Consider the following 11,494-nt stretch of genomic DNA (forward strand, 5'->3'; position numbering starts at 1 on the left):
AGTCCCAGGTTATAGCTTAAGACTACTATTCATTGTAATAGCCACTAGCTATATAAAGCTACTGGGAACTAACCATGTGCAGTCAACCAATTCCTAGAAAATAAAACTAGAAGTATTTTAAATATGTTAAAGGTATATAGCATTTATCATGTCTAAGATACAATACACAGATTAACCATTATATCCAGATATTAACAAGCCAGACAATATTAAAATAATTTATCTTTAATTTTCAATAAATACTTGCTACACAGTCATATCTCCAATGATAAATCAACTGTTCTAAGTTAGCAAGAAATTAGGTTTATAAAATTTTTATAAGAAAAAAATTATCCATTATGCAGCACTTAAGAATAAAGCTGTCTGAAGAGCTCAAATTTGATACACCTGTGGCAAGTTTTAAAAAGAACATGAATCAAAACACAGTATCAATATTTGCCTATTCCATAACCTCAAAATCTTAATATATGCCTATTCCAGGATATCAATCTAGTCACTGAATGTTTCCTCAGCGCTACTTCCTCCTGCCTCCACCTCTAAATAAGCCCTGATAATAGAACAGTGAGCCCGTCATGGGACCCTTGGTATCACCCATTAAAATTCTGGTTGTTGCTGGCCATGTGGTACACACTTTAATCCCAGCACTTGGGAGACAGAGGAAGGTAGATTTTTGAGTTCTGAGGCTAGCCTGGTTTACAGATTGAGTTCTAGAATAGCCAGGGCTACACAGAGAAAGAAACCCTCCCCACTCTTCCAGTTTTTTTCTTTTCTTGGTTGTCTTAACAAAGGGGTCCTAATGCTACTCAACATCTAACACAGGCCAGCCCCCTACAACAAGATGCTCTAGGCCCATCGATGGTAGTGTCAAAGGTTTCCTCAACCCCTTCCACCTTATGACTAACCATCTTTTTCACTATGATTGTAAACAAATTTTGCTTGAATAGCTAATCAGTTACCATTACTACCAAAAGTAAGTTACTATTAAGTAGTAAAATAATTATTTCAGGATGGTTAAAGCACAAAATCAACTGAGGATGACAAAAGTTAGTATGCAGAACTGGCCTTTCAAATCTGTGAGTGAAACATCCAAGGGCTCAAAGCAACTGTGTATTAATATTTGATCTGTAATGTACATGCAGACTTCTCCTTATCATAAAGCATAGTACAACAATCATTTACATTAGCATTTACACTGTGTTTAGTGCTACAACCTCCCTGGAGATGAGGCGAAGTGTGGGGAAAGATGTGCGTAAGTTATATGCAAATACAGTATCATCTTCTATAGACTTGAGCGTCCAGAGCATTGGTTATACAAGGATTCTTGAGATTAATCATCCTGTATGAAGACCGAGGGAGCCACTTACTCTCCTTTGAACCTGCTCTATCTGTTATTATTGTTGTTACAATTATCTTTAGGATTAGGACCCCAATAATCCATGGCATCATGCCTACAAGGCAATCATGGTACCACTGAGCTGTATCCTGAGCCCTGCCCATTTAATCTCTTAGTGCTGTTTCAAAGCAGCTAAGCGGGGTCTTCTGCTCAATTTTCTGATGTATGATAAAAATCCAATGATATAAAAAACACTTGGCAATTAGCAAAGTGTTCTGAAAGTGTTAGTCAAAATGTAAAAAATGAGTCCTCGTTATTTCTTCAATCTTGTCATAGCCAGGTATTTGGACAGGCTACATTAAGTTTTACTTATGGCATAATTTCACAATAACTGCTCTTAAATGTCTTTTATAAACATCAGTGCATATATATGGGATAAATAATATAAAACTAAGTTAGTTGAGTTTTCCTTTTTTTTTCTTTTCTCAAAACAAATTCTGGTTGTAAAATACCTATGTATCATACAAGGGAGTCCAATTTAAAACCAAACCAAACTATTTTTGCTAGGTAGAAAAATTTTCAAATCATTTACACATTCATAGTCTATGTATTTTCTCATGGTCAACAAATGGACTCAAATGGTTTAAGTTATCCCACCATTTAAAGAGGAAAGCATCTGCAATAATCTTAAACCACGGAGTTAACTTAATTTCACCATTGGCTGCCTTCTTCAAAATTTCTTTGACCTCTTCCTTTGATACATAGCAATAGCTTTTGATCTCGTTGGGATCCGGATTCAAGGTTACATCCTTCCTCAGAAACAAAATGTAATCAATTTCATGTTCACCCCAGATACCATCAGATTGGGCCTTGTAGTAAATTCTTGTTAGATAATCCATTTCATTTAGATCAACCTAAAACATGAAAAGAAAAATCAGTTAATAATACTATTGATGAGGTCAGGCAGAAGGGTGCATGTCTTTAATCCCAGTACTTAGGCAGAGTTAGGTGGTTCTCTGAGTTTAAGGTACAGTGAGTTCCAAGCTAGCCAGAGATGTACAGTGAGGTATGTCTCAACAAACAAAGAGGTATGCCTCAACAAACAAACAAACAAACAAACAAACAAAAAACACAACAAAACCAAAGAGGCCGGGCAGTGGTGGCGCACGCCTTTAATCCCAGCACTTGGGAGGCAGAGGCAGACGGATTTCTGAGTTTGAGGCCAGCCTGGTCTACAAAGTGAGTTCCAGGACAGCCAGAGCTACACAGAGAAACCCTGTCTCGAAAAACCAAAACAAACAAACAAACAAACAACCAAACCAAACCAAAACCAAACCAAAGAGAAGGAAAAACTGACTAGTGAAAAAGATAACCTAAAATTAACACACCTCAAGAATCTTATTTTTTAAATGTATTCTTTGCGTACGAGTGTGTTGCTTGCATGTGCATCTGTGCACAAGGTGTGTGCCTGGTGCCTTGGAAGACTAGAAGGGGGCAACTGATCTCCTAGAACTGGAGTTGCAGAGGAGTGTAAGCTGCCATGTTGGTGTTGAGTATTAAACATGGGCCCCTTGGAAAAGCAGCCAGTGCTCCTAGCTGAGCCATCTTCCCAGCCCTTTATCTTGAATAACAGCAGCATATTACAATCAGAGCTTTTAAATATATGAAAAATTATTACTGTCTTGAATGTCTCAATTTTTTATTCCTGAGACCAAACATAAGTTAATTTGTTTTCAAAATTTTAAAAAGTAGTTATTCAAACTAGAATGTAGCATATGTATTTTAAAGTTGCTATTACAGAAAAACATTTACCATTCAACAGCATACAAGACACTCTGTCTTAATTTTCAAGGAGGGCAGTTTAGTCAGGCACCATGGTATAATCCTTTAGTTCTAGCATGCTGGCTGGAAGCTGAAGCAGGCAGATCTCTATAAGTTCAGGGCTAGCTAGCCCTAAAATTTGTTTCTTAAAATCACAGTCATAGTTTTGTTCAAGTCTACAAAGTTGGCTGTCACAATTGATCAAATCAGAGATGAATGTTTTCTTGTGGACATCCTTAGGAACATGAGCCACACACCTGAATGAATTATTTCCCTGGAATTTGGAATTGTTCAGTTCCTTCTAAAAACATTTTCTTTCTTTCTTTCTTTCTATCTTTCTATCTGTCTGTCTGTCTGTCTGTCTATCTACCTACCTACCTATCTAACCTTTTTTTTTTTGGTTTTTCGAGATAGGGTTTCTCTGTGTTGCCCTGGCTGTCCTGGAACTCACTTTGTAGACCAGGCTGGTCTTGAACTCAGAAATCTGCCTGCCTCTGCTCCCAAGTGCTGGGATTAAAGGCATACGCCACCACTGCCCGGCTCTAACCTATTTTTGAGGCGAAGTTTTACCATGTAGCCCTGGCTACCTTAGAATTCTCTATGTAGATACAACTGACCTGAAACTCTGAGCCATCTACCCCTGCCTCCTGAGTGCTGGGATTTAGCTCACTGAGGGCTTGCCAAGCAGAGATGAAGCCCTGGGTTCCATCCCCAAACCTATGGTGTATACTTGTATTCTCAGCACTAGGAAAATAAAGGCAGGTAGATAATCAGATCAAGGTCATCTTCAGTTACGGCTTAAGGTCAGCCTGAGCCACATGAGATCTGTTAGGAGCCATGCTGCGTTTGCTGAAGTAGCTATACGCTCGCCATTAGAAGATGGCGCTGGCTTCCTGTTCCTGGCTCTTCTTGGCCTTGGTGTCTGCAGCTGTGCGCACGCATAGGTGCGAATTTTCCCTCTGATAGTACTATCAGTGGGTATGTAAATGAGACCCCGGTCTGTAAGCCAATGAGGACAGATCATGTCTCTTTGATAGTATATAAGTCAGTACATTCTGGGGCTTGGGGTCCTTCCTTTGTCCTTCCTGTCCTTCCTTTGTTCTCCATCTTGCATCCTTCTAACTAAAAGAGCTGTAACAATAAAAGACGCTGTCAGAAGAATCTTGAATGTGACCTGCTCCTTATCGGCGAGGTAGCGTGTCGCATTTTGGTGCCGAAACCCGGGAGTGAAGCCGACACCCCGAGGATCGTCTACCTTGAAGGACCCTGCTTAGCTCGCAGAAACAAGATTCAGAACTGACGGTGCAGTAAGTCTAGACACTTTTCTGTAAGATATGGTGGATCCTATGCTTGGCCTTGCTTTCGCTATCCCTGCCTGGGCGGTGGTTGTTCTCGTGTTTTGCTTTTGCCTTAATTGGCATATTAAGGAACGGGAGTCTACATGTCCTCCTTTTCAAAGTGAACCGTAAATCACAGGTAGATAACTGTGCAGGTTCGCCCAGTTCTGTAGATAAAGAATTATGGGCAATCAACAGTTTAAGCCAGCTCTTGTGGCAGTGCAGGCGCTGCTGCAGGAAAGTGGCTTGACTATTTCAGATGGGGTTCTTTTGAAGTTTTTTAAAGAGGTAGCCCGAGAAAAGGAAGAGGGAAGATTGAGAGCAGGCACGTTACCTATTTTTAAGATGATTCAGGCATGCATAGCAGATGAGAAATGCCAAGGTCAGGATAGCCTATCAGAAGCAGAGAAGGAAGGGGATGCTAGCAAAAGAAAAGGCAATGATAAACAGCCTTTAAGCCCTCCAGGTCAGAAAAAGAAGGAGGGGGAAAAAAAGAAAAAAGATAATGGAGCTGAGAAAATAGCTCAGTCAGAGAAATATAAAAAAATATATCCAGCCTTGTCTGGGTTTAGAAAATTAACACTGAATGACTCCGCCTCAGAGGAGACGTCCTCTGAGGAGGGAGAAAACGAGGACGATACTTCGTCCCAGGATGGGTTGGATTTGGACAAACAAACAGAATTAATGAGGAGGCAGCTCGTTATGAGAAAGAAAGATATCGTCCGGATCCTCCTTATGCACCTGGCAGTTTGCCATCGGTGCCGCAGCTGCTTGTGTGGAAGACAAAACAGAAACAGGCTAGGAGATATGCTAACTGGCCAGGGGAGCTATTTGTGTTTTCCCACAGGAGCAAGAAAATCCGATCTGGGTACCAACAAGATTGACAAGAATAGTGAAGGATGGAGAAAAAGAAAATCCGGATCCAGAGGCTGTGGACATCAATGTTTCTGATATTAATTTTTTGGACTCCCATAAGGAGCAGCCTACCTCTGTGGGCAATAGTGAGAACATGGCCCGTTCCAATGCCTGTACATGCTAATTCGACTAAACTTCCTTTATTCTTATCCACAAGTTGTGCCATGGAAGCACCATGCATCAAAACGCCTAAGTTTGAAACAGAACCATATAATGCCACCACAATAAAATTAAATACGGCATTATGTTTTACTTTCCAAAATGAGACTATTAGCTCTGGGAAAGGGCCATGTATTAAAATTACAAAAATAAAATTGAGATATTGGGAAGATCCACTTGTAGCTAATAAAATTCCCACAGGGATATTAATGAATGCCCTGTCACAAATAAGTACTGGAGCAACTAGTGGAAGTGGAACTGGTGGTGATAATACATCTTCTAATATCACTACCATTATGCTCACTAGCAATATAACTATACCATTACCTGATAATTCTCCTCTTAATGTGACCGCTAAAAGACAGATACCATGGTGCTATCCATTATTAGATTTTCCTCCGATATTTACAGCATGTCAACCACCAGAATTACAGAAATTTAAACTATCGGAGGGTTTCTATTTTAATCAAAAGTTAAAAAGATTTAAAACAAATAACACTCACTCTGGTCCTGGGAGTGAGTGGCCATTTTTCAAATAGATAATTATAAATAATAATAATTATAAATGATAATAATTATTAATGGATAATTATAAATGATAATTATAAATGATGATAATTATAAATGATAATCTCTAATTATAAATGAGGCATCTACTAGTATATCAGCCTTTGCTAATCTACAAGGAAGCTTCCATACATTTAATAATGTCAGTGGTACACGATTGGAGACCACGCAAAGTAATAAAACAAAGATCAGTTTATCTAATTTGAAGATTAATCAACAATATTCTAATTATACGCTTGAGCCATCGCTAGTGTGTGTTCAAGCACCATATTTTTTCCTTATATGTGATGAAGAGTTGTTTAAAAACAGCTCAATAATTAATTGCCATAGTCCTAATATTACATGTTACTTAACAGAATGTTGGAATGGAAAAAACCGGACAGCAATTGTGGTGAATATTCCCACATTTGTACCAGTACCTGTTGAAGCTGACCCCAAAGATTTTCCTATCGTACAATTATTGAGACAAAAAAGAGATTTTGGCATTACAGCAGCTATAATCACTGCCATTACTGTTTCTGCTGCAGCTGCAGTGACTGCAGGTATTGCCATGGCCAATCAAGTGCAAACACCCTCAGTTATTAGTCATATTACTGAAAAGGCATCCGATTCACTTGAGACAGTGAAGAGAACTGATGCTCATTGGCCTCAGGGGTCTTACTGGTCAATCAGCTCATTGACTTATTACAACAATAATTACAAGCGCTTGGAGATGTCGTACAACTTTCTTGTGTGGCTACCACACGTTCCCTATGTATAACCCCCTTACTTTTTGATAATTCTTCCCTCGTTAACAGTTCTATTATTTCAGAATATCTGAAGGGGAATTGGACCCAGGAGTTGGAGTTTCTTCAAGAAGAATTACAGTTGAAGATATTAGACCTCAAGAATACAAGTCTTGATATAATCAGTTTTAAAGACTTTACCTCTTGGCTCTTTTCTGCATTTTCCTTCTTTAAGGAGTGGGTGGGGGTAGGTTTGTTTGGCTGTATGCTACTTGGAGGGACATTGATCTTACTCTGGTTGCTCTGTAAAATGAAAACTCAACAACAACGTGATAAAGTAATTATTGCTCAGGCATTTTTGGCCATAGAGACTGGGGCATCCCCTCAAGCTTGGTTAAATATGCTAAAGTGCTGAGACGCTGTTCTGTTTATGCATGCTTGTGGGCACAGGATCCCATTGCACCAAGCTGTGGACGGGACAGCCTTTTGATGCCTCCCAGGGCTCGGGTTCCCATTGCACGGGACTAAGGCACAAAAGGTCTCTAGTCACTTTATGCTATTTATAAAGAAGGGGGAGATGTTAGGAGCCATGCTGCGTTTGCTGAAGTAGCTATACGCTCGCCATTAGAAGATGTCGCTGGCTTCCTGTTCCTGGCTCTTCTTGGCCTTGGTGTCTGCAGCTGTGCGCACGCATAGGTGCGAATTTTCCCTCTGATAGTACTATCAGTGGGTACGTAAATGAGACCCCGGTCTGTAAGCCAATGAGGACAGATCATGTCTCTTTGATAGTATATAAGTCAGTACATTCTGGGGCTTGGGGTCCTTCCTTTGTCCTTCCTGTCCTTCCTTTGTTCTCCATCTTGCATCCTTCTAACTAAAAGAGCTGTAACAATAAAAGACGCTGTCAGAAGAATCTTGAATGTGACCTGCTCCTTATCGGCGAGGTAGCGTGTCGCAGAGATCCATGGAATCTCAAAAATAAATAAATAAAGTAAAGTGTAAAATGAAATAAAGAGGGTGGCCAGAAAGGTAGTTCAAGAGTTCAAAGTGCCGTTTGTTCTTCCACAGGACTACGGTTTGAGTCTTAGCACTCACGTGGCAGTTAATACCTGGCCTTAACTCTAGTTCCAAGGGATTCAACTCCCTCTTTTGACTTCTTCTGGTACTGCATGTAGATGGCACACATGAGACACATGCAGGAAAAACAGATATAAAGTAAAAATAGGTTGTTATTATTAATTTTTTTTTTAAAAAAGGAGACGGAAAAGATGGCTCAATAGCACCTACCAGAAGATCCAGATCTGGTTCCCAGCACCCATGTAGGGGGTGTAACACCTTCTTTTCTGGCATCCTTGGGCACCAGGCATACATATAGTGCACATAAATGTTGGCAAAACGCTCATACATACAAAATAAAATAAACAAATCTAGAAAGAAATTTCTTAAAAAAGAGTGAAATAAAAATTTAGCTGCGTTTGGAGTGTGTGCCAACACATATTGTTAGTTGGAAGATGGTAAGAGCTGGGCAGCAAGGCACTGTCTTAAAACACCAAAACAATAAAAACGCGCATACCATTCCTTACTGAAGGGCTAATTCCATAAACCAGGGAGTTAGAAAACACAGGCCATGCACTACTGTAATTCCAGCAGCTGGGAAGCTGAGGCAGGAGGATCAAGAATTTAAGGCAAGCTTGGGCTACATAGTTAAATTCTATCTCAAAGCAAAGTTACTGGTCTGGAACTTAATAGAAGAGCAGTCTTCCATTAAGAAGCATTGCTGAAAATTTCTTTCTGGTAATTAACCAGTGTTTTAACATGCTTAGACTGAGGCTATAGGCTGTCTAATAACAGTAAGACCGATTACCTCTTCCAAGGGTATTCCCAACTCGGCTTTTAAGCGTCTCTGTGCCGCTCGTTTCACACCCATGGCGTTGTTTTCTTCCAGCTCACCTGGGTTACTTAATGGATGACTACAGCAACTATTGGTGAAACAACCTGGGAAATATTAATATGAACAAAGAAGAATTTTCCCAAATCCGTGAAAGACCAAGGAAAAAGGTTTATAAGTAATCAGATAAATAGAATTTTAAGTTAATTATAACAGGTTCCCACGAGTATTTTCTAAAAGACATTTATGGGTAAGTTTTAATGCTTTCTTAATCAAGATCAAAATATATAGATAATTCAGATATTAAGATTATACTCATTGGATTTTGATTATTTAATATGAAATATCAATGAAGTCATGTGCCTGGCTGTTCTTTCTGGACCTTGACTCCAAGAAGTTCAGTCAGGATAAATACAGCTCCCAGCAAAATCTACCTTATTCACTAAGTATACTAACCTGGAAAGGTAATCTTAGCATCTGATCTCTGCTGTAGCAGTAGCTTATTTTCAGTATTAAACAAGAAGACACTAAAAGCTCGATGTATTAATCCTAAAAGCAAAACAAATATGATTGGTCAGATTTGCCAGCTATTTGTCCAGTTTTCCCTCCTGCAGTTGAGGATATGATTTACACTTGCTTAGTTCTGCTGTTTTCCAGTCTTCTAACAGAAGTTCTCTGTGGCTGTTATGGAGAACAGTTCTAGAAAACCAGTACCAGACTGAGTTCTAGAAACTCAGTCACCAAGGAAAGGAACGGCAGCTTTGATGCATATTAAATGTTCTTTCTTTAACCCAGACCATTTGGTATCCTGCTTTGTGTGTGTGTGTGTGTGTGGGGGGTCAATACCTACTCCTCTCTCTAATCTTCAGAAAGACAGACTTGAGAACTGTGATAATAGTCTATTCCTCCTTTTTGATCCCAAAATAATTCTGAAGCAGCTTAGTGGAGAGAAATATTACAGGAGAGGAAGAAAGGAGGATCTAATTGGTACACCATTTAACTGGAATGAAAGGTAAGACAGCATTCAGAAATGAATTTCTCAGTACTTGGGGGGTGGGTTTCTGTGACAACAGCCAGCCAGAGCTATACATAGTGAGGCCCTCTCAAACCCCAAAAGAGAAAGCATTCCTTTCATCTCAATATTTTTCTCAGCTAACTGTCTATACAAATCACTTTATAACAAAGAATGCTTTAAGACAGTACCTTTGTCAATGTTTTCATTCAGGTGACAATTTTTCTTGGTGTCAGCCCCAATTTTATTGTCATTTTCATCAATAAGAATACACATCTCTGCTAGAAGCTGGACCTGCTTTTCATCAAGATGGTTGGTATTTATTTCAGGCATTGTGACAGAATGTTTGATCTGACCTAGAACACTAACATAGAGAAAAGTCATTGAATTACAGTTTTCTAAATAAATGTAGTACAGACATTCTAACACGAGCACTGTTACAGTGAAAGTGGACTTCAACTCACAGGATTTATCTACAACATTCATAAACTAACTTAATATCCTCTCTAAGATAGATTCCAAACGTGCAGAATTACTAAACTTTCTGAAATAACGTCTTTAACTCATAATGCTAGGATATAAAGAATGAACTTCATGATCACAGGATAAAGTGACATTTCTCACCCATTTAAAGACGCGGAAAATACAAATGTACATCACCGAACTCAAGAAAAAGATCTAGGAACACGCAGACGTGTTTCCATCTCTTTATAAAACCCACGTGGATATATACCAACCACAACATCTGCAAATCTCTCTTAAAACTAGAATAAAGCTTAGGAGTAGACCTATTTATTCATTTTTGGAAGTGAAGTGCTCCACACTGGAGCGAAGACCAGATTTTCTCAAGTCTCTTTTTTATAACTCAACTCCCCAAGGGCTATGGAACCCAGCATTTCTCGGACTGCTGGATCGCTCCTCAGGGCGTTTCCATGGACAACCCTGAGGATCCGAAGCTCCATTACTGGGACCACCCAACGCTTTCCAGGACCAGGCACCCAGTCCCGAACATCAAAGGCCACCATGGCAAGTCAAGCTGGGAAACGGTGTCACCTCAGCCTCATACAGCCACTCCACCCCTCCTGGTCCCCTGTCACCATCCTTCCCCAAATAGAAGGGAGGCTTACCTGAGATTCCAGCTGGAGGTGCTGAGAAGCTGTGCTGAGCCCAGTACTTCAACCCTCTCCGCAGCATGCCCCGCCCCCAGACCCCGCCCCCTAACAGCACATCCAATCGCTCGCGCCAGTGTCCGTCCGCGCCACATGCCTCTAGCCAGTTGCCAATCTAGCGCAAGCCTGACGTCACGGCCGCGCCAGGTTGGCGCGCAGTGGCACCACCTTTCCTGCGCGTGGCTCTGGAAGACTCGCTGGAGGTTTCCAAGGAGTGATTGCGACCCTAGGATCCGAGCGAGGGTGTTGGTGACTCCCGGTGGAGAGTTGAGACGGTCCTCACGTCTAGCTGCTTCGTGGTGGGGAAGCTTCCTTACTGGGAAGGCTTCTTGAGGCGGGTTCGACCTGGTCGGTCGCCAGCCAATGGCACCTCCGACCATGCCTGGGCACGCCAATCAGCTGGAGGCAAGGCTAGGGCGGGCCCCTGACTCTGCTTGGGTGTGTGTGCGTAATGATGTCAGACGCCTTGAGACGCGTGCTCTGACAACTACAGTTTTCTTACTGGAATTCCTGTTAGTTGGTCTTGATGGGATTTAAGAAAAATCAAGAAATCATTGTTAATGTGTTA

The 11,494-nt window shown here is 40.7% G+C and overlaps 1 protein-coding gene across 1 annotated transcript; it reads right to left on the reverse strand.

Moving 5' to 3' along the window:
• Positions 1–209: 209 nt before the first annotated feature.
• LOC117713504 (isopentenyl-diphosphate Delta-isomerase 1) lies at positions 210–11,268 on the reverse strand. The gene is made up of 5 exons (XM_034509708.2): positions 10,885–11,268; positions 9,949–10,121; positions 9,202–9,294; positions 8,722–8,852; positions 210–2,247 (listed from the first exon to the last, which is right to left on the reverse strand). The coding sequence occupies exons 1-5, from the start codon at positions 11,019–11,021 to the stop codon at positions 1,930–1,932; spliced, it is 852 nt and encodes a 283-aa protein (XP_034365599.1). The 5' UTR covers positions 11,022–11,268; the 3' UTR covers positions 210–1,929.
• Between the last annotated feature and the right edge of the window lie 226 nt (positions 11,269–11,494).

The sequence above is a fragment of the Arvicanthis niloticus genome, chromosome 8 (assembly GCF_011762505.2).
Source record: "Arvicanthis niloticus isolate mArvNil1 chromosome 8, mArvNil1.pat.X, whole genome shotgun sequence".
NCBI lineage: Eukaryota > Metazoa > Chordata > Mammalia > Rodentia > Muridae > Arvicanthis > Arvicanthis niloticus.